At 37.0% G+C, this 24,078-nt stretch overlaps 1 protein-coding gene across 1 annotated transcript in view; it reads right to left on the bottom strand.

Annotated features, from left to right (window-relative positions):
* Positions 1 to 2,887: 2,887 nt before the first annotated feature.
* The window catches only part of Apool (apolipoprotein O like), a 65,628-nt gene continuing 44,437 nt past the window's right edge, over positions 2,888 to 24,078 (bottom strand). The window contains exons 7-9 of the mRNA XM_052734918.1: positions 17,308 to 17,421; positions 17,000 to 17,108; positions 2,888 to 3,444 (exon numbers count right to left, since the gene is read on the bottom strand). Of these exons, the coding sequence (XP_052590878.1) occupies positions 3,356 to 3,444; positions 17,000 to 17,108; positions 17,308 to 17,421 (312 nt within the window). The 3' untranslated portion in view covers positions 2,888 to 3,355. The remainder of the gene's footprint in view (positions 3,445 to 16,999; positions 17,109 to 17,307; positions 17,422 to 24,078) is intronic.

Below are 24,078 nucleotides of genomic sequence, written 5' to 3'. Positions count from 1 at the left end.
CAGAGATCCATTCAGATCTCTGTGAGTTCGAGGCCACACTGGGCTACGTGAGAGAAACAGAACCAGGCAGTGGTGACACATGCCTTTAATCCCAGGAAGTAATATGGCAGGACACAGAAAACTATATAAGGCATGATGAAACAGGAACTCTCTCTTGAGGCTGAGGATTTTGCAGAGGTAATCTAGTGGCTGGTTGTTCTGCTTCTCTGACCTTACAATTTTCACACCAATATCTGGCTCTGGGTTTTTTATTATAAGATCTTTGAAGATTCGTGTTACAGCATCCCCTCTTGTAGTAAGAATGTAGCAACACAGAGATTACAGAGGTACACTACTGCACTTGGTATTCCTTGGTTTCTAAAGATTCAGACTCAGTTCTCCATGCTTTCACAACAAGCCTTTGACCCACTAGACCATCTCTTGGCCCCATTTCAATGGTTCTTCACACAAAATTTGTTGGTGTGCTATGCAAAGACACTTCATTAGATATGAATTTGAGGAAGCAATTTCATTATCTTAACTTTATAAATTCCTCTCTTTTATCTCCCACTGCTGGGACACTGTCAGTAACTATACTAGATATGCTGACAATGGATAAGGAAAAATTCTTTTAACATATGTACTACTGCTTCATATAAATCTCTTGATTTGGCTTCACTCTTTAATGTCATTAAAGAAGTCAGTTCCTCAGTGACATTCTATTTGTCATCAATACCATCATTAAAATATCAACTTCAACCATATTTGTATTATCAGTGCTATCATCCATCCCTAAAGCATAAAACTGAAGATCAGTGGTTATACTGCCAAACTTCTCTCAACAGACTTTACCATTTGTTAAATTTGCCTGACTGCTCTCATGAGACACATTTATTGTAGAACTCTCTCCCTGTTTCTGAGGGTGTTGTATTTGTCATACTCTCTACACATTGTTTACGAAACTCACTATAAGCAAATGGTTTTCATTTTGCTATTAGATAAGCTGTCAAAGAACTAGCTATTGCAATATAACAATATAATTCATAGGAGTTATAACTTAAAACCTAAATTTGTTGAAAAGACAATTTTTCAGTTCTGCTATTTTGTCTTTTTTTTTTTTTTGGTTTTTCGAGACAGGGTTTCTCTGTGTAGTATTGGAGCCTGTCCTGGAACTCACTCTGTAGACCAGGCTGGTCTCAAACTCACAGAGATCCGCCTGCCTCTGCCTCCCGCGTGCTGGGATTAAAGGCGTGTGCCACCACCGCTTGGCTGTTTTGTCCTTAATATACAATCCTTGATATGTATCCAATTTTGCAGGATGGTTTTGAATATAAGGCCTTTTCAAATTATAGTCTTTGAAAGCTCACACAAATTCCCTTCAAATTATACAGAATGCCTTACTATTTGCCTTAAAAAAAATCTAGTTTTCACTGAGCAATTTTCCTTCATTTATAATTTTTATATTTGTATTCTGCTTTCTTTAGAGATGTTGTAGAAGCCATGGTAGAAAAACTAATAATGAGGGGCTGGGTAGTGGTGATACACTCCTGTAATCCCTGCACTTGGGAGGCAGAGGCAGGTGGATCTCTGTGAGTTCGAGGCCAGCCTGGTCTACAAAGCAATTTCCAGGACAGCCAAAGCTGTTATATAGAGAAACCTTGTCTCAAAAATAATAAAAAACAAAGCAAATAAACAAACAAAAAATAGTAAAGGACTATGTTTACTTAAAAACACTTATTTGGCTGGGCAGTGGTTAGGCATACACCTTTAATACCAGTACTTGGGAGGCAGAGGCAGGCGAATGTTTGTGAGTCTGAGGCCAGCCTAGTCTACAGAGCTAGTTCCAAGACAGCCAAGGCTGTTACACAGTAAAATCCTGTCTCAAAAAACCAAAAGGAAAAAAGTATTTATCATGTGCACACGAGCATGTCACTGCCTTTTGTGTGCAGGTCACAGGATAATCTGTAAGATTCAGTTCTCTCATTGCTCATTGCACCATGTGGGTTTGAGGGGGCTCTAACTCAGGTCATCAGGCTTCAGGGAAAACACTTTGACTTGCCAGGCCATCTCTCCAGCTTTGTGTTTACTTATTATGAAACTTAATTGACAGAAAAGTAGAAAACAAGGTCTGAGCTCATCAATATGTCAGATGCCGATACAGTAAGAAAGGGAGGGCCTATGGTAAAGTACTCCAGGCAGTGTGTTAGGAGTGACTGAGCTTTGAAGCATCCTTAAGAATCAAACAATACTTGCCAGTCTCCTAAATAACTAACACCTCATGGTTGTAATGCTCATTAAAACAATATTGATAATCAATGTGCTCCCCTTCATTTGCACATTAATAGCTTTTAAAAGATGTATACAGGAAATTATAGAAAGAAACTCAAGAGAAAAGACAGTTTGACAGAAGAGGCTGAGTTATGTTTTGTCTTTTTTTTTTTTTTTACTGTGCTTTTGGATTTCCTTTAAAAAAAAAAAAAAAAAAACTAAATGTATTTACCAGTTGAGGGACAGAACTGAGTGAAAAGAGAAACCAAAGACTGAAGGTTAAACAGGATGAAATATAGTCCTGTAAAAATGGAAAATCAGAAATCTGAGAAGAAGCACTAGTCTTAGGAAAGGGTGCGAAGAATGAGTACAAAGAGTAACTCTGGAAGTTAGATGGCTGGTTGTGAATGGTCGGATCTAAGGATTATACATTTCTGCTCTATGAAATAGAAAACAGATAACTTTGATGGGTTTAAGAGGCCTGAGAGGAATGAAACAGAAAAGCACAATACCTAGGAAGCAGTAGCAAAATTGCTAAGCAGTATTAGGATAATGTAGTATATGGTCCGGTCCTTTTAAACAGATGTTTTCAGGCATTTAAGAGTAGTTAAACTAAATAAAACAAAGACATAAACCCAAGTTCATGTGTCATAAAATATGGATATTTTATTCCAGCTCTGGGAAAAAAAACCCACATCCTTCTATCCACCATTCTAAGTTAACTGGTAATAATTGGGAAAACTGAAGCAGATTCATATGTATATACATGTATATGTATATTTACATATGCATATTTTCAGGTTTTAGTCTTACTGACATTTATATCTTCACTTTATTTTGCTTTCTAATAAATTCTCTTACAAGTCATGAAATATACTCCTAGTACTTCTACTTCAGTTGCCTCATCAATCTCTTAACATTACTTGTGCTGTATTCATTATTTTGAGTTTTAACTACTTCCAGCATTGGCCAAACTGTTTATTTTAAAATGTCATGGGACAATTTCTAGTCATGCTGTCAGTTACCCACTCATCACATGATTTTTAACCTTTGTCTGTCACTTGGTACATCTTGTGGTTCTCTACGCAGGCTCCCACTGCAGTCGATTTCAGCTTCTAGTGCTGTACATATCTTTATCTTCTGGATGAGACTGACCGTGATCCATGAGCTTGGGGTCAGGTATAAACTGTGCTGTGCCTGATAAAGTATTAGAGTAAAAAAGAAGACATTTATATTTAGTACTGGGAATATAGCAGTGAAGAAAACATAAAATCTCTTCAATATGAGCCTAACATGGGTAAAATAAACAAGGTAAGTAAAATATACAGTACATCGTATGATTGTTAGGTGCTGCACAGAACACAAAATCATAGAGGGACACCTGAAGTGTTTGGGTAATTTCCAATTTGAAATAATATGATTAGAAAGGGTTTCTAGAAAGGTGATATTTGAGCAAAGAATCAAGGGAGATGCAGACATGGGTTCTGTAGACATCTGTGAGAAGTGACTTCTAGGATGAGCTGTAGACAAGGAAGTGTGAGGACACAATACACTATGGCTGGAATACAGCAGACCAATGGGTGTCAGCGAGCGAGCGACAAAAGAGGAGCTCGGGCTAGTTCAGAGTCACCTTTTAGTTTACACTGACGGGCTATTGTAAGTAGATGAGTGACACAGTGCTGTTTAATACGAGCATGTTTACCTAAGCAAAAGAGACCAGAGAGGAACAAAGATAGGAGTAGGCATAGCAGATAAGAAGACATTGCATTGCACCCTGAAGGGTTTCACTTGTGACAGTTGTGAGAACTGTCAAAAAGGACTATACTCTAAATAATTCTGAAGGTAAAATGGATGGGATTTCCTAAAGGGATTGACTGTTTTACTTTGAGAAACTAGAAAAATGGAGCTGACATTTATTGAGCCAGAAAAAAATGTGATATAAGTAATTTTGAGGAAAAGCAAATGAAATATTAAATTTGTGAAGTGTTGAATCTGAATTACTTATCCAACATATGAGTAGAAATATTGGGTAGGCAGCTAGAAAAGAAATGTGTCAGTACAGTTCACAGGAGGACTTAACTGGTTTATAGCAGTTCCAACTATACAGCATTTAAAACCACGGAGCTAGGTAGCATTATCTACACCAGATAAGTACAAGAAGGGAATTCTTTGGGATACTGTAACCTTTTCAGGTTAAGATTAAGAGAGTATAACAGAAATATTAACAAGAAGAACCAAGAGAAAGTGATATTTTACAGGCCAGTTGAAGTTGTTGTTTCAAAGGTCAGGGAGCTTAAACTGTATTCATAGTTACTGATGGATTTCATGTGCTTGAGTTGAAAACTGATCCTTAGATTTATTAATGTGACTTAAAAGTTAGCTTGACAAGCTAATTGTGTGTCAGGCAAGATGGAGCCCAAGGCATCATACATTTGGGGTTTACGTTGATATAAGTCACATTGCATCCTGACCTATGCTAACTAGTTTGTGTACACATACAGCAGTGTTTCCACAATGGTGAAGTCATCTAATGGCACATTCATCAGAATTTATCCCTGTCATTAAGCAATGCATACCTGCATTATTCACATTTGACAGAGAAGGAGATTTTAATTTAGAGAGATTAATTTGACTACTACCATTCAGCTGCTAAGTGGGGGAGCCAGACTGAATCCAGGCTTGTCAGACTCCTACAGAGTCCTAGCGTTTCTGAAAATGGAGGTTAGTATAGTAACAACATCACATACTTACTTTTAGCATTAGATAAGAGGATGGGAGCAGCATGCTGCATATACTATCTTGTGCATGGTAAGTAGGCAAGAAACAACAAAATAGTAAAAAAATTTCTTGTTTAGAAAATGAAGTTTACTTAGAAAATGATAAGGGTTAGGGTATCTTGTCTTAAGATATCAAAAGCAGTCATTTATTTAACAACGAAGGTTTAAATTTTCTAGTCTCTGGAACATATATCTATCAATTGTTTTTATTTTTAATTATTTTCAATGTCTGAATCATTTTTAAATGATTTTATAATTTTAGTGAGCCATATATTTTGCTCACAGAAGAATTTTATTTTCTGTTTTATGATTAAAACAAAGGGAGAAATAAATGTGACCACAATGATTTATCTTATGCCTTTATTTCCAGAAACATTTTCTACTTTATAAAGAGTGGCACTTATATATGGTATTATGATCAACTATATTTAAAAGTCTTAATGAGGTCATAAACAGCACCCATGACTTTAATACTGTTCTCCATACATTAGGGATTTTTTTAATCTGAGGTCCTTTTGGGGGGTCTATAAGACTAGTGAGCTATCAAGTGAGATTAAGAAAAATTGTCTATATCATTACTAATCTCTGAAAAATGGACATTTTATTCAGTAGTAAATGTAGGTGACAAACCACAAGAATATTATGTTTACATTTTTATTACCAAAAGAAATCACAGATGTTTTTATATTACCTTACAGATTATCTTAATATATTTTCAACTGGCACTACTCAAAAATTATAGTAGGCATTAATTATGTTGCTAGATAATATTTTAAAATATCTAAATATAATCATAAATACATACATACATATTTTTCATTTGGAAATGGTCTAAAAAGGGGGCAAAGAAATGCTGGTGCTTTTGTGCTTGTCAGCTTTTCTGAAATGCATTTCACTGCCACGTGGTGGCAGCCTCTGCTCAATAATGTGAAAAGTTTTAAGCTTTTTTAATGTTTTGAAATTTTCTTTATTTTTGAGAATTTTGTTTATTTAAATTTTTAGTTTTTGAGTACTGTGTTTACATTATTTCCACTCCCTCCCCCTCTAACTCCTCCCGTGTAAAGGCCACTCTCAATTTCATGATCTCTTCTTTAATTTTTGTTACATACATAATTTTTCTATCTCCTTTGAGTGATAATTGTGGCCATAAATTCTGGTTTAGATATATACAGAAATCTAAAGAGACTCTAAGAAATCAATTACTATTATTAATCTTCACACACACACACACACACACACACACACACACACACACACCATAGTCCATTATTGCTCATACATATACGTGTTTAGGCTGACCACAAGGGATCTGATAACTTGCCTGGAACTTGTCCCTGGAGAAAACAGATTTTTCCCTTTCTCAGTAGCCAATGATTGGCTATTGCTTTCCATCGACAGGTGGGGAGAATTTCATATATGTGAACAATGATATGAGAATTATCTGCCTTCCATTTCCCACCTCCATATCTTCCCAAACATTTCCCCAACTTCATATCATTATTATTATTATTATTATTATTATTATTATAAATGGTTGTTTGACTGAGTTATATCGGCATACCACATGCATGCCTGGTATCCACAAAAGCCAGAAAACCCTGAAATGGTTACAGTTATGGACTGCCATGTGGGTGATAGAGTTAAGCCTGGGTACTCTATAAGAGTCGTCAATGCTCTTAACTGCTGAACAAACTCTCTAGCTCTTTCTTATTTATTTATTTATTCATTTATTTATTTATTTATTTATTTATTTATTTATTTATTTATTATTTATGATAAACCACTAAGTCCTGTTAGTGCTGCCCATATGTGCATGCTTGGGGCCATCTACTGAAGCATAAGAAACCTATCTATCATCAGTAGCCTTCATAGATGTATATGATGTATCTTAATCATATCCACTTCCCACTCCCTCTCTTCATCTTCTCCTGGCCCTCCCCTGATATAACTCCCTTCCCACTTCAAGTCCTCCCTCTCTCTCATTCTCTCTCCTCTCTCTCCCACTTTCTTTCTCCTTCCTCTCTCTCTCTCACTCCCTCTTCCCTCCCTCCCCTATTGGTGGAAGTATTAAGGCTACCCACTACACTCCCCTCTTTCTTCCTTTCTTTCTTAAATAATCCACTGAGTCCAATTATTGCCTGTATGGGCATAGTTGTGGGGTTATCCACTGTGGCATGGGCAACCTGCCAGTGGCCATCCCTCTAAGTGTATTAAGCAGAGATATTAGTAGGGATATGACAAACAATTTTATGTGTCGTCTGCTTTCAGATTTTCTTAACAGTGCATGTAAATTTCCTAAGTCCTTTAACAATTCTACTTATTCCCTTAATTTATATTCTTGTCCACAGTCTGATCAAAGACTTGGTTCACTCAAATTTCCTAAATTAGAAAGGTCCTTCTACCTTTAGAATTCTAATCTTCAGGAATTCTTAAAATGTTGAATGCACAGAATTTTCTGTGGAACTTTTCCTATAATCTATCTGGATAGAGGCTTCACTCAGCACTGAAGAGGGCGAAGCAGGAGGACTTCCAGCACTTCAAGGCTAGTCTGAAATGCATATTGAGACTCTGTGTCAGGGTGTGTGTGTGTACATGAGAAAGGTAGGTAGGTAGGTAGATAGATAGATAGATAGATAGATAGATAGATAGATAGATAGACAGATAGACAGACAGATGATATATCAATAGATAGATGATAGATACAGATGGATAGATAGATGATAGATGACAGACAGACAGACAGATAGATAGATGATGATAGATGATGGATTGATAGATAGGTAGATAGATGATAGATAGATGATGTATAGATAGATGATAGGTAGATAGACAGATGGATAGATAGATGATACATAGATAGATAGATAGATAGATAGATAGATAGATAGATAGATAGATTGACTGATGATAGATGGAAGGATGGATGGATGGATGGACAGATAGCAGACAGACAGACAGATAGTTTAACCCTCACAGCAAACATGTAAGAACTATTTTTTTGTGAATGAGGAAACTGAATTGCAGATGGGGAAACTGAACCTAAATGATGGTGAGTATCTTGCTCCAGGTAATAGAAGTATTCAAACTCTGGATTTGGTATTCACCTTCAAGTCTTATCCTAAAACCTGTGATCATAATCACTACTGTTTCTCATGTCATTGAACTTCGTGATTACATGTGAAATGGGGAAATGGTAAATTCTAAGGTTGAGATAATTAACCCTCAAAGATATATTGTTACATTAAAGCCCTAACCACCAACGTGATGGTACTAGGAGGCAAGGCCGCTGGGAGGTAATCAGGATTAGATGCATTGATGAAGTCCTTCTGAGTGGAATTTGTGCCCTGTAAAATGTTCTGACAATATGCTTGGTTCTCTTCTCTGCCATGTGAGGATACAAGACATCAATTGCCTAGGAGCCAGAAGAATGCCTTCATATGAACCTGGCCATCCTGACACCGTGATCTTGAACTTCCATTCTCTTGAATGAAAGCAATGCAGACTACGATATTCCTATTTATAGTAGCATGAACTAAGATATATAATAACCACAAATATTACTGGTATCCCTTGCCCACTGCAAGTCTCTTTAGAATGCTCTTCATGTACAACATCCAAGATAGGAAAAGGTTCCAGATCACAGGTGGATAAGGAAAAATATTAGGTGGGAATGATTTGAATCCTACTTTAAGCTGTATTTTGTTTCACCTTTACCAAGTGTGGAAGCCTGTTTTCAGGTTCCTCATGGCTTTACCCAGCAGGTCCGCATAGAGAGGATGATTAGGATCATGGGCCTGAGTGCAGGTGTCTGAGATGGTCTGCACTTGGCTGTGCTGGGGGGAGGTCTTTTGCTTCACCCCTTGGTGTTTCTATAAATACCTTAGGGCAGAGACAATTGGGGCTCCTTGGAATAGGTTCCAGGCCCTCTGAGGCTATCCTTTATTTTCTATCTGTTTATCTCCACAATCTAAATCCTTCTATCTAATATTTCCTGCTGCTTGCACTCAAGAAAACTCTGGGGAACTGTGGGGTTGGTGGGTAAACCCCTGCAGAATGGCGCCCGAATAGGGACTAAAAAAAGGGTGGGGGAGGACTAAGACAAATGAACAGGGACTAAAGACAAAGGAAAATAATAGTTTTATTTCAGAGTTTTTGGTGAAAGTGCATTGTCAGGCCCTGCCAGTAGAAAAAGAGGGGCATGCCTGATGTTATGGAATATATATATATATATATATATATATATATATATATATATATATATGTTTTATATATATTATTAAGGGGCAGGGGTTTTTATTCTTGAGAGAAAAGGAAAAAATGGACTGGAAGGATGTTTGATGCTGCAGCACAAAAATCTCTTCTATCCTTTTCTCACTTTCTCTCTGTGAAAAATAAGGAATTAGAGTGTAGCAATATAGTGTAGGAAAAACTTAGAAGTGTAAGATCGTGTAGAAAAAATTTAAGTAAGGCAACTAGACAGAAAGACTCTTCAATTTTCTAACTTTGGGGGCTATGAACGCAAACTGGGGGAAAAAAATCTTTCTTTGAGCTTTACGGGTAGTAAAAAAGCTCTTCTTTGAGCTTATCAGGAAGAAAAAAGTTTCCTATGGAAGCTTTTGACCTGTGGACAGCTGAAGCACTAAATCCAAGTGGCAGGAGAAAGTGATTTCTCCCTGAGGCAAAAATGCGGGTGTAAAAAGCCAAAAAGGTTAAAGTTCAGAAGTTCTGGGAAAAGTTGGCCTTTCTCTCTTGGGAAAAAAAATCTTTCTCTTAAACTATAACGCTTTTCTTGAAAAATTTGGGGGAAAACTCTCTAAAAAGCCTTAATCTTTCTTTCTCAAACTGAAAGCTCTTAAAAAACTTAAACTAAAGCCTTTAACTTTCTCTCTCAGGACAAAAATTAGAATCACCTGAAGACATTAGTATGGGAATCACCTGTGATTAGCTCTAAGGGAAAATAAACCTCTTAAGACAGCAAAACCTCTCTAAGTTCTTTCTTTCAAGCTTTAAAAATCCTCCCTGCAATGCAGGAGGCAGGGATCAGTTCCTAAAAACCTCTCTTCTAAGCTCTGTCTCTTCAAGCTAGTAAAAGGCAGCAGGTCAGAATACCCTGAGGAAACACTTGGGAGAGTGTGGGTAAAGAGCCACAAAGAGCCCAATAGGGCAGGAAACTGTTTACATGGGAAAAGCAAAAAAGCCAAGCTTTTCAGTTACAGCCGAGCTGAGGGTTTTGAGTGAGCACTTGTTGGAATGAAAGGGTGCTCCTAATTGACCTTATGCAAAGATCCCCTGAAGCAATGCAAACTCTTTTAAGCATTGTATCCTAGCTTCTAACCAACAACTGAGAAGAAACTAGCCAGCGTCTCTGAGCTGGAGTGCATTTGGGGGATACTAGGTTCCTGGAGCACAGAGCTGAGGCAGGAAGGTGCAGGACCCAGGGGAAAACTGCTAATGAACAAAGCTAAAGCCAGCGGGAACAGCACAGTTGTCCGCTTTCCTACAAGTTGTGGGTTGATAGGTCCACAGCTGCAAAAAGAAATCTGAGAAAAGCTTTCCTATCAGAGAAAAGACCTTCCTGGGAAAACAGTAAAGCTGAACTGTGTCTGAAGTAGTTGTGCTGCTGAGTCAGAACGCTGTCTGGGGAAAAGAGCCCAGCCAGGGCAGAACAGAACTATCCAGGAGTAAAGCTTTCTTTTCCATCCAAGAAAGCTTTGTTTTGGTGAGATGAGGGAGTGTAGCCTTAAGAGGTGATTGCCTCTGGCAAAATCTGTCCTTGAGCAACCAGACAAACAAATGCAACCCACTAGGGGACTGGGCCAGGTGAAGGCCTGATGAGGCAAAACACCTGTGTAAATGTTTAGGGGGAACAAAAACCTCCCTTGTTAAAAAAAGCAGAAGCTTGATTTTTTGAACACAAACCTCACGGACCCTGAAAACAGAAACAGACAAAAAGCCCCTACCTTCAGTAGCAGGAAAAGCCGCCACTGTAGTGTCGGAAACTGTTTCTGGGGCAGAGGGAATAAACTGAGACCAAACTGGGAACTGTCAGGGAGAAAGACTCTGAAAAAACAGAGAAGGGACATAATCCTCCCCAGAAAATGCACGACCTGAGAAAAGCTGTTAGAGTTTGAGGCAGTTTCGGGGGGGGGGGGGGGGGGCGAGGAAGCCCCTACCTCCAAAGGCAGCTAGTAGAGGTACAGAGCCACAGACAGAAACTTGAAGCGCTACATCTGGGGGGAAAGGAACAAGCAAAATGAGAATAAGATCAGTAGGAAAAAAATCTCCCTGAAGGAGCTATGGAAAAGCTCTGTAGTAAATGCTTTTGTTTTTCACTGACTGGCTACAGCAAACAAGCCCAGAGGAAAGTTGCTATCACTAATGCCAGCCTCAATGCATGCTAAGGAGGCAGGTGCGGTTCTAATCCGGGGCCAGTGTCCAATAAAGCAGAGACACCTGTTGAAGCCAGCTGAGAAGAGAACAGAAATCTCCCAATGTTCCGTAATTGAAAACTTAAAACGCTTGTTCAAATCTCCCATTGCAAAAGCAAAAAACTTGGTTCAAACTTCCCAGGCAAAAACTTCATAAGTGACTTTTGGACCCGGAAAAGAACTACCGGAAATGGAGTCCATAAGCTATCTCTTAACAGTGAGCTGATGAAGAAAAATGCATTCTGGGAAATGTAGTTTTTCAGCCAAACATGGTGATACTGTCCAAAAACTTTTCATCTCAGAATAAAGTTTCTTCTCAAAGCAATGCTAGAAAGCCTAATCTTACCTCTTGAGAACTCAGATTAGACAAAAAGCTACCTATAAGAGCAAACAAGCCACTTTAAAATCCTTAAAATAAGGGAAAGCAGTTTATATACTGAACATTGTCTTAGATATGAAGAAACTTACGGGAAAATAAAAAAGTTCTTTGCCTTTTGAACAAACAACCTGCAATGAATGATTCCTTTGCAAATCTAACAAGACAAGGAAACAGACATTCAAAAAGAAATGACTGCTTTATAGATGAAAAACAAACTTCAGAAAATCTAGCTGTCTTACGAAATAGAGTTGCTTCACCTGAAAGTTCCTAATAAAAAATAAATGCTAAATATCACAGCTGCTAACAACAATAACAAGGGTTAAAGCTAATGAAAAGAAATGATGAAAACGCTTTCTCAGTAAGCTAATGAAGGATATGTTTCATGAAAGAACATCTATGTTCTTGACTCCTTTGAATAGTAGCAGTTTTGGTAAAAATATTGGGTTAATAAAAATCTATCAAAACATCAGCATTGTTAAAGAACTCATGGAAAATACAGCTTTAAAATAAAGAAGGGGGAAAATTATATCAGAGTCTGAGTGTAAAAAGCAACTAAATCAATTTTCCTGATATCAAGGTTCCAGCTTGCAGTCTGGGGATAGTAGGAGAATAAAGAGGCTTCCAGACTGCTGAGGAGTTTGAGACTATTGAAACTAAGTTTCAGCAATGTCTTCAGACCTATTGAAAGCTGCAGGTCTAGAACCCCATTCCAATTTAGACAACTATCTTCCCCTGTTGGGAAATTGAGTTGCCAGTTACGCAATTGAGAAACAGAATATTCCTTACAAGGTTTTTCATTTTCTTTCTTTTGGGTTTGCAGTAAACTGACATAGCTCTTAATAGAGTTGTTATAAAACATCTGAAATGCATAGCAACAGAAGTCACCAAATTCCAGAGTTAAGAGAGCCATTAAAGAATTACACTCTTTTTTTTTTTTTTTTTTTTTTGGTTTTTCGAGACAGGGTTTCTCTGTGTAGCTTTGCGCCTTTCCTGGAACTCACTTGGTAGCCCAGGCTGGCCTCGAACTCACAGAGATCCGCCTGGCTCTGCCTCCCGAGTGCTGGGATTAAAGGCGTGCGCCACCACCGCCCGGCAAGAATTACACTCTTGTTTCAGTCTATCAAGAACTTTTAGAATATCAAAGCTGTCTGTAAGCTCTGAACTTTAGAAATGATGTGCATACTTCCTGTCTAGTTAAGAGAATCTTTCTAATAGAGATAGTGATAATAATTAAGAGTAAGAAGTAGAAAATTAAATCTTTAGGTGTTTGCTAGTTTAGATATATGCTAATGGTAGCCCTATATAAGTTTGTAAAATAGCTCTATAGAGTTTCTTTAAGGATATAAACTTGCAAGGAGTATCTAAGGTAGTCTTAAGACATGTAGTAATAAGATTGTAAGAAGTAAAGATGCTAGTTGTAAAAGATGAATATAAGAGGTAAATAAGAAATATATCCGCTAAAGTAGTTCTATAGTTTCCTTAAGGAGTATAAATAAGTAGATGTTAATGTTATATATGAGTTTGTAAAAACGTGTAAATGTTGAATGTGAGTCTAAATGCTTTGCAAGATGTTATATGAGTTTGTAAAAAAGTGTAAATGTTGAGTGTGAATCTATGCTTAATGTACATGTTAAAAAAAAAAAACCCTAAGATACAGAAATTAGTGTCCTAGTAGACTGCAAAGCAGGCAGTCTGAGTGGTTTCAAAGCTCCAGAAGCCACTAAGGAGCTAAGAATGGCGGATACCAGAACAAGCACAAGGCATCTGCAGCTGAGTTCCATGAAAAATCAACGCAACACAGAAAAACCTGAGCTAACAGCAAAAATGGTGCAGTTTAAAATGCTACTATAACTAAAAAGGTCTCTGGCTTGAGAATGAAAGTTGCAGAGACACTTGTTTGAACTAAAATTGTTAACTGCAAAATTTTGGTTGTAAACGTCTCTTCATATTTGGAAATGAAAGTCTGATATCAGAATTTATTTTTTGAACTTTTTGAACTTAAAAAATGAGATAAAACTACAAAGATTTTTGTTATGGATTTCTTCCTATTTGGAAGGCTTGTACCAGAATCTATTATTTGAATTTTGGGACTTAAGAAATGAAATGAACAATAATGATTTCATTGCAATGGGACAATTTTGAATTTACTTATAGTAATGACCTGGGAACTGTTTTTCTGGAATTATTTGTGTTAAAAATGGAACTGTTCAAATGAAGAAATTTATTGTTTCTACCTAGACACAAGATGCAGTTTTGTGCATGCATATATGCTTTATTAACTGATTCATGAATTGTTTTGTGTTAAAAATGGAACTGTTTATGTAAAAATGGAATTACTTATGGAACTGGTTTTGTGTTACAAATGGTACTGTTTAAACGGAAAAGTTTGGGTTTTCTAACTAGGCTTGAGATTTTGCTTAAAGAATTATAAAGAAAAGGTAGAGTTAATATTCCTTACTCTATTTAATTTAAAAAATTATTTGAGTAGATTAATGTTTTTAGTAAGAAATGCAAATGGGGTATACTAAGAGACTACTTTTTTTTTTTTTTTTTTGGTTTTTCGAGACAGGGTTTCTCTGTGTAGCTTTGCGCCTTTCCTGGGACTCACTTGGTAGCCCAGGCTGGCCTCGAACTCACAGAGATCCGCCTGCCTCTGCCTCCCGAGTGCTGGAATTAAAGGCGTGCGCCACCACCGCCTGGGGAGACTACTTTTAAAGTGTAAAGAGTTTTATTAAAAAATTGCTTTTGGATGTTTTGTTAAAAGTTTTCAAAGTGTTAATGGTTAGATTGAGAATATTGCATTTCAATATGGGTTTGTAGGAATTGTGTAAGTTTGGGTTTTTCTAACTAGGTTTGAGATTGTTTAAAAAATTATAAAGAAAAGGAGGATTTATGAGTGAATTAAGGTTGAATGTATGTTTGCAGAAATTATGTTTAACCTGTTGATATTAATGCACCCTGGTTTTTTGGAGTTAAGGAAATACTTAAGTTTGATGTGAATACATCAGAAGTTTTTCCTGTTTTGTTAGCAAGAAAATTCAAACGGTTTTATTAAGACTTAAAGTTATAACACTGAGAAAATTGTAATTATATATAGTACCATATATGTTAATTCAAATGGTTAAGAGTTTGCTTTGAGTTGTAAGATTGGGAGAATTGTAACTATGTATAGCAATATTTATGATAACCTGTTACTGGTAATGATGAAATACGGGATTCTTTAAGTTTGCAATTGCATTAAGAGTTTTTGGTTTAGAAAGGGCTGGATGCAGCTAAAGACTGCTGTAGTCACCTTGGACCTAATTCAAAAGAGAAATGCCATCTTTAACATCCTCTACTCCCATATTGGGAGGTGTAACAGCTATGGAGATTGCTATAAGCCATTAATAATGAGTTATTTTTTATATATTAAAGGGGGACCTGTGAGAGCCTGTTTTCAGGTTCCTCGTGGCTTTACCCAGCAGGTCCGCATAGAGAGGATGATTAGGATCATGGGCCTGAGTGCAGGTATCTGAGATGGTCTGCATTTGGCTGTGCTGGGGAGAGGTCTTTTGCTCCACCCCTTGGCATCTCTATAAATACCCTGGGGCAGAGACAGTCAGGGCTCCTTGGAATAGGTTCTAGGTCCTCTCAAGGCTATCCTTTATTTTCTATCTGTTTATCTCCACAGTCTAAATCCTTCTAATATTTCCTGCTGCTTGCACTCAAGAAAACTCTGGGGAACTGTGGGGTTGGTGGGTAAATGGCCCGCAACCAAGATAGTTGGGAATTGACATTTAGAAAAATGACTGCATATATTATATCCTTTGTAAATATGTTCAATTGTAGGTTACTCAGAGAAAGTCTAAAAAATTGTCTAACATCTTTATGAGAAAGGAAAGACAGAAAAACATTCAAATCAGGTTGTGCTATTTGGTAACAACTCTTCTTGGTCACATACTATTGTTATTAGCATCTTGCACTTTTGAACAGGGTCTTGGAATGTAGCCCAGACTAGTGTAGGAACTCACTAGATAAGCCAGAGGCCACACTGGCTTCTAATTCCCAAGTCTTCTGTTTCATTTTCCCAACTGCTTGGGTTACAGGCATGACCCATGCCCTATCACCAGATGGATATTGAGAGAGGAGCAGGTGGAAGAGGAAATTAGAGATTAAATTATGGTTTTAAATTAGAAGGACTAGATACAATGGGAAGAGGTTGGACTGTAGCATCAGGAAGATGAGCTAGAAATATGGCTCTGACACATATCTGCTACTGACAAGTTATATAATTTGAAAAAAAAAAACTGTTTCCATCATGAAATGGGAAGAATTATCAATACATCAGAGATGGGTTTTTGTTTTACTTTGTATTGCTGGTTGAATACAATATTTAAAGGACTCTATATCATAGTACATGCTTTATGAAGGGTAGATAACAGTACTATTTTTATTTTTTCCCACCTCTGAACCTGGTATATTTCCTTTGCAATGAGGCAGCTTATTTATTGGTTGAATCATTCACACTGTATAGAAAGGCAAATCTCTGCAAATCTGTGACAGACGGGATTATGTGAATAGACTGCCAAAGTGGTTTTAAACATTTGGCTACCTTCTTTTTGATCATGGTAGGATTTCTTTAGAAATTATAACTATCACTCTTTGGTCCCACAAAGTATTAATTGTCAATAATGAATACTAGCAAAGTTGTAACAGTGCTACATGTACTACTTCATGTTGCAATTTCTCCTGGTACCTGAATTTAATAAAACCACAGATAGTGGAAATCAAGACTGACAGGAGACTGGCAGGTAAATAGCATGAGAAATGGGAGCTGATCCGCTTTATGGAGGTGTGACTCATACCTGTCAGTTGATAAAATTCTGAAAGGTACACTTTCCTCCTCCTGATAAAATAGCTCACATTTATAAAGTGATATTAAATGTTTCACTCAGTCACACTGACAGTACTACTCTAGACCCACACATGTGGAGACTTGTATTATAGCTACGTGATGATTTAAAAAGAAAAATCTCAGGTATCTAGGTCCCTCATAACCAAAAATGAAATTCAAAGTACACATATAAGGGAGAAAACATTCAGGAAAACATGTAAGTTCAAAGTATCAACTATAATGTTCCAAAATTATTTAATAAAAATGAAAACAAAATTAAAAATTCCAAACAAACCTGCAGTTGATTCCGAGTTCATCGCCGTTTCAGAGATAAGATCTTTTGGAAAAGTCACTGAATGTTTTAGGTTAGGCGTTTTAGCATGTATTTCATCAGATTTTCCTACCTGTTTAGCAAAAACAGACATTTTCTTCAGAAGCAAATGATTTTACTAAAAGAATATAAAATTATACTATACCAAGTCATTTTGAGTCTTTCATTTATTTCCATTTTCTCTTTGACGTTTCTGTAGTATTATCAATATGAGTCAATGCTTACTCAAACCAAAATTAAATGACTACATTTTTGGTTTATTTAAAATCTACCTTAGTTTCTTCCTTTGGTTCAGGGAGTGACTCTTTTTCGCTGCTTTTTGTCCACAATGACTTAATGGCTTGAAAAATTTGCTGGCTTGTAGTATATGCCTTTTTCCCAGTTATCTAACAAAGAAAAAGAGAGTCAAGTAACATATTTTTAAAAGTTAAAAACTTTTCAATTCAGATCAGGTATTTTATATGAACACCTAGGTTGCAATCAACAATAAAAATATCGATGTCTACTTCACATAAAATAAAGCAGTATTTTCAAAATTGTATATGAAAAATGACTAGCTCCCTATAAAGGGCTAATAAATACATAATTTCTTTCATAATATAACATCAATTGAAATTATGCCTATTTAAATTTTTTTTTCCCCGAGACAGGGTTTCTCTGTATAATTTTGGTGCCTGTCCTGTATCTCACTCTGTAGACCAGGCTGGCCTCGAACTCACAGAGATCCGCCTGGCTCTGTCTCCCGAGTGCTGGGATGAAAGGCATGTGCCACCACCGCCCAGCTATTTTAATAATTTTTATAGTGTTAGGATTGAACTCTGGGCCTTGCACATAGCACTCCAAGGAGCCACACCTCAGCCCCTATTTTATTATTTTAAAATATTTTTTCAACTTTATAGAGGCAGTACAAATAAAAATTCTACTTAAGGTAAACAACACAATGCTTTGGTATACATATACTTTTTTTTTTATTCACTCCTATAGCCAAGCTTACCAACATAGGTATCAGCTCATGTAGTTACCTTTCATATGTCTGGGATGAAAACACTTAAGATCAACTTCCTCTGCAAATTTCAGGTATTCAATATATACATTTACTATAATTGCCCTGCTATAGATAGACCTCATGAACTTTTTTGTCTCCTATAACTTTCAGTATATCCAAACAACTCACTTCCCCATTTCCTTCCATTGCCAGCCCCAAGCAACCAGTATTTTGCAATTTGCTTCTCTGTTTTAACCTCTCTAGATTCCACATGAGTGACATCATTCAAGATTGTCATTCTGTGTCCTGCCATTTCTGATCTGGCCAGGTGGCTCCTATTAGAGATCTTTAAGTGAAAATTGCATCTACAAATTTTAGGTAGAAATATTTTGAGAAAATAAACAGATAACTGAGAAAAATGAGGTTTCTAAGATGAGATGACTGTTTTAACTTTATGGATCTTTCTCCATTCACTGAGAAATAAAAGACATCAATTAATTTTTTAAGAGACTGACATTCGTTTCTGATAGAAAGATAGTTGGGAGTGATGGCACCTGTCAGGAAGATCCAGAGTTCCACGTTAGTCAGTCTGGGTTAATTTCCACTAATAGCATTTTCCCTTTGAATATCTTTTGGCTCCTTCTTAATTTTCCCCATCCTTCCTCAGGGTTACAGTATACAACTATTAAGGTTTAATAGAGAACTTTACCAAATTACACTTTTGACTAACGTGTGTATTTTTTAAGCAATTTTTTATTCTTCAAATTAAAAGTTGTATTGTTTTTATTAATTGCATACTATCACTTGAAAAATGTAAGCAATTCAGGGTTGGAAATAAAACCCTATGGTAGGGTCTTGTCTAACATGGATGAGGCTCTACACTCATTCCACAGCATAGGGAAAAAAAGAAATAATACAGCATGAAAGCAGGTATAAACAATGATGAAATTAGCATCCTATTCCTTATACATACAACTAGGTCATTCACAGTTGCAGTGTTTTCTCAGAATAAATTCCTAGAAGTGAAATTTCTGGATTAAGAATCATTCTAATTTGGTTTTTGTAAGATGTTATCATATTGTTCTTCAAAAAGTTGGCAATAAACAGCAGCAATTTACACTTCCACCACAAACATACTTTGGTTTTCCCACTCTTATTAACTAACAGCAAAATTATGATTCCTTTAAGTCTTTATGAAGTTGAAGGGCAAAAAACAAGCATCTACGGATGTGTACTCTCATTATAGGAGTACTTGTCTAACGTGCATGAGGCTTTATCCACAGCACTGTTAAAAAAATAAAAATTCCCCCAGTATCAAAATATACATGGTCTCTTAAATTGACATTTATGCAACCGCTTGTAGAATATTATTTTAAGATGTGTTATGTTTGTTTATGCTGCATTTGTTTAACTCTGTGAAGCTGTGTTAGTGTGCATGTCTAAAACACCTGATGGTCAAATAAAGAGCTGAACAGCCAATGGCAAGGCAGTAGAAAGGATAGGTGGGGCTGGCAGGCAGAGAGGATAAATAGAAAGAGAAATCTGGGAGACAAAAAAAGGAAGAAGTAAGTAACCAGAGAAGGAGGTGGACATCAGGAGCCAGCCACTCAGCTATACAGCAAGCCATGGAGCAAGAGTAAAATTTACAGTAGTAAGAGAATGGGAAAAACCCAGAGGCAACAGACAGGTAATTTAAATTAAGAAAAGCTGGCTAGAAACAAGCTAAGGCGGGTATTCATAATTAAGAATAAGACTCTGTGTGATTTATTTGGGAGCTGGGTGGCGCCACCCCCCAAAGAGTAAAAATCCCCAACAACTTCAGATAAAAACTTAGTTATCTTTGGTTAGGCCATTATACATCTTATACTGTCTACTGCCTATCTGTATACTTTTTCTACTTTTCTAAAGAGTACTCATCTCTTAATTATTTCTTTATATGAGTTCTTAAAACATTAAGGATGTTAACCTTTGTTGTATACATTACAAATAGTTTCTCCATTTTTTTCATTTATTTATTAACCTTTGTGTGGGCCCTGGCCCCCCATTGTGAGTGGCTGCCGCCTTGCTTGCTGACCTTGACCAGACGTCCTCCCTATTCAGATTCCCTGCCGGTTTCCTTCTCACCTAACGTTCTACCGGAGGTTCTTTGTTCCTGTATCCTGCATTTGGTGTAAACAGCTTAGATGCAAAAATGTAGCGAATTTCTGCCCTCCGGGGATCCGCCATTGTGCTGTAAGCCTGTATTTAAGGTTTCCTCCCTCTTTCAATAAACGGCATTCGGCTGGCACTCGGCATTCAGCCGTGGCAAATGACTCGCTGTCTCTTGTCTCTATTTTTTAATCCGCAGCCCCTCGCTCAGACATGGTGAACAGGTGACGGTAATGCGGGCGTTACCGTTACAAATGGAGGTCCCACCGAGATTCTACCAAGACGTTACCAAGATCTAAGAAAGAAGGGACGAGCTGACGGACACCCAAAAGGTAAGGCTGGCCAGCAATTTAAAGAAAAAAAAAAGATAAGGGTGAATTAAAATGGGTGCAGCTAGCTCACAGTCAGTTGATTGGACTGTTGAAGCAGGAAGCCACCAAAGTTAAGAAAGGGCAAGACAGCTAAAGATTTTAAATAAAGAAGAAAATCTTCCCAAAAGAGAACAGGGAAGGAAAAAAAATTTCCCGTTACAAAAGGGAAAAAAAAATTTAATAAAAAAAAAAAGATTTTCCCGGTAAAAAGGGGAAAAAATTTTGAAACTAGGCCTAAAGATTGGGGCCCTGTAGAAAAAGGATAAAGGGGAAAAAAAAGCCTCTTCCCAATGGTAATAGAAAAAAAAAAGACTTTTTCCAATTATAAAATTTTCAGGATAGCTGAAACTCTGAGCTCTTTCTACAGTACAACATCTGAATTACAAAGAATCGGCAGATAGGCCTCATTGCTGCTGGCTAAACAGCTATCGAGCCCAGAGGTTAGAAATTTTGCTGTCTGTTTGCTTATTTTGGTTCAAATGTTTTTTATTTTTCCCTCGGAATGGAAATAATTCAATATTTAGGATCCCTTCATGGGAAATGTTTTTCTGTTTTTCCCTTATGGTGGGAATAACTCATTAGGTAGTCCCTTCATGGGAATAGGAAGTTTAAACATGAGTTTATATGTGCGGGGAGCGCGCCCAGTGACAACAGCGACAAACAAAAGCATACAGGAGATAGCCCGGAGTGGAACAGAGGGCGGACAGGTACGTGCCAATGGAAGGCGGAGCTGCGATGGAGCGCAGCCCGGGCGGGCACCAGCACTAGAGCCCAGACACAGGCACTAGAGCCTGAGCACTGGGCGGAGCCAAAGCTAAGCCGCAGCTTCAGCTCGCTCCAAGTGAACAGAGAGACCCAAAACGGGACTAATGCCTAAAAGTTTAAACGGGCCTAACTTCTGATAAAAAATGGTTTCAATCAGGACATTGAATGCTAAATCAATGCTGTATAAATAAAGGATGTTTTGTTCTTTTGATTGTCTTAATAAATGTTTGGAAAAATGTTTGATTCTCATGATAGATAAACTAAAGGAACAAGATTCATAATTTTGAACTGTATATTAGGTATGCTCTTGTCTGTTGATCATTACTGAAAATTTGGTTCTGCAATTTAAGTTGCTTTCTAGAAATTCTTGGTTTAATTCTCTAAAAATATAACTAAAATGGATTGGGTTGTTAGCTTATTAAATAATGTTGTTACTAAGATAAACCCATAAAAAATAATCTCTTACTGATAAAGAGGTCACAAAATTATTTTTCTAATAAATAAAATACAGGTAAATTGTTTGGTCCATATTGTTAATAATTGGCTATTTGTACTAATGTGTTATTTAAAATCTATATTAAAAAAAATCCTCTTTTTAAGATTTTATAAAAATACTCCAGAGTATTGCCTAAAGTTACCTCTTCAAATCCTATAGAGATTGTATTTAATACTTTTATAATTGACATATGTAAAAAGGACCATAAAAACAAAAACTGATAATAAAATTGCTCAATTATTATTGCTTTCATATTTTAAAGACAAAATGGCGCCTATATATAAAACTGGAGGTTTTAAAAATACAAAAAAAAGATGTTTTGACAAACAGTTATCAATGATAAACAGCCTAAAATTAAAAACAAAATTATATGGGATTGAGATTGAAAGATAATTGGATTCTGGTACTGGATATGTCTATAATTTCACAAGAATCCTGAGATCCCAATTGGCCCCTTAAGAATTCCATCTCTAACCTACAAGGTATTGACACAGCTCAGACGCCATTACAGAACAGGGTACTTTTAAACTGGAAGGATGAGGAAGGTCATGCAGAAACTTTTCAACCCTTTGTGCTACCTGACATTCCAGTAAACTTATGGAGACGAGATATGTTAGACGGTATGGGAACAATGCTTACTACACAGCCTGTACAACAGATACTAAAAAGTCAGGGCTACTGCCCAGACAGAGGCTTAAAAAAATGTTACAAGGAGACCCACTCCCTATGGCAGACAAAAACTATGTCACTAGAGGTCCTGGGGATACAAGAGGATTAGGGTCTTTTCCATAGGGGTCCCTGCGCAGCAGCCTTCGATTATACAACCAATAAAAATCACTTGGAAAAGTGATGACCCTATATGGATAGAACAGCGGCCCCTTACTAAAAAAAAATTAGAGACTACAAACACATTAATTAAGGAACAGTTAGATGCTGGTCATATCATTCCTTCCACTTCACCTTGGAACTCACCTATATTTGTTATTAAAAAGAAATTTAAAAAATAGAGGCTATGCCGGGCGGTGGTGGCGCACGCCTTTAATCCCAGCACTCGGGAGGCAGAGCCAGGCGGATCTCTGTGAGTTCGAGGCCAGCCTGGACTACCAAGTGAGTTCCAGGACAGGCGCAAAGCTACACAGAGAAACCCTGTCTCGAAAAACCAAAAAAAAAAAAAAAAAAAAAAAATAGAGGCTATTACAGGATCTTAGAGTTGTAAATAAAACCATGCTTCTCATGGAAACAACACAGCCTGGCTTGCCTGCCCCTGTGACAATTCCTAAACATTGACATTTAATTATGGTTGACTTGAGGGATTGTTTCTTCACCATGCCTTTACATTCCGAGGACAGTCCTCGCTTTGCTTTTAATGTTCCTTCAAAAAATCTTAGAGAACCTTATCAGAGATATCAATGGATGGTATTGCCTCAAAAAATGGCCAATAGCCCTACTACTATATGTCAAATTTATATGTCTTTGGCCCTAGCTCCAGTTCAAAAAGCTTTTCCAGATGTTTATATAATTCACTACATAGATGATATATTAATGGCTACTAAAGATAAAAAACTTGTTTTTGATGCCTTTTCTAATTTACAAGAAGTTCTTAGCCTGGCTAATTTACAGATTGCCCCAAAAAAGGTACAGATATCTTTTCCCTATCATTATTTAGGTCATGAATTGCTACACATGGACATACGTCCACAAAAGATTACTCTGCGTACGGATCAGCTACACACGCTTAATGATTTCCAAACCTTTCTGGGAGATATTCAATGGCTTCGGTCCACTTTAAAAATTCCAACAGGTCAACTTCGACCTTTGTATGACGTCCTAAAGGACAACCCTGACCCTTTATCTCCCCGTAAATTAACAGCTAAAGGACATATAGCCCTACAACAAATACAAGAGGCCCTAAAACAGGCTCACATACATTATATAGATCTTTCTTCTCCCTTATTATATTTGATATTTTGCTTTGCTCATTCACCTACTGGCATGTTTTGACAAACAGGTCCTATTCTATGGGTACATTCCCCAGCTTCTCCAACAAAAACCATTACTCCTTATCCACAGGCTGTTGCTCAGATTATATTTAAGGAAATCAAGATCAATGTTCAAACTTTTGATAAAGAGCCAGATATTGTGGTGACCCCATACACCCAGTCTCAAATAACATGGTTACAAGGTAATGATAATGACTGGACCATATTGACATGCTCCATACAGGGTCGGTTTGATACTCACTACCCCTCCAATGATATGTGTCATTTTTTTTAAATTG

This window comes from Peromyscus californicus, unplaced genomic scaffold, assembly GCF_007827085.1.
Source record: "Peromyscus californicus insignis strain IS unplaced genomic scaffold, ASM782708v3 Scaffold_10__1_contigs__length_136768540, whole genome shotgun sequence".
NCBI classification, from domain to species: Eukaryota; Metazoa; Chordata; class Mammalia; order Rodentia; family Cricetidae; genus Peromyscus; species Peromyscus californicus.
This window is presented reverse-complemented; position numbering and strand designations above follow the sequence as displayed.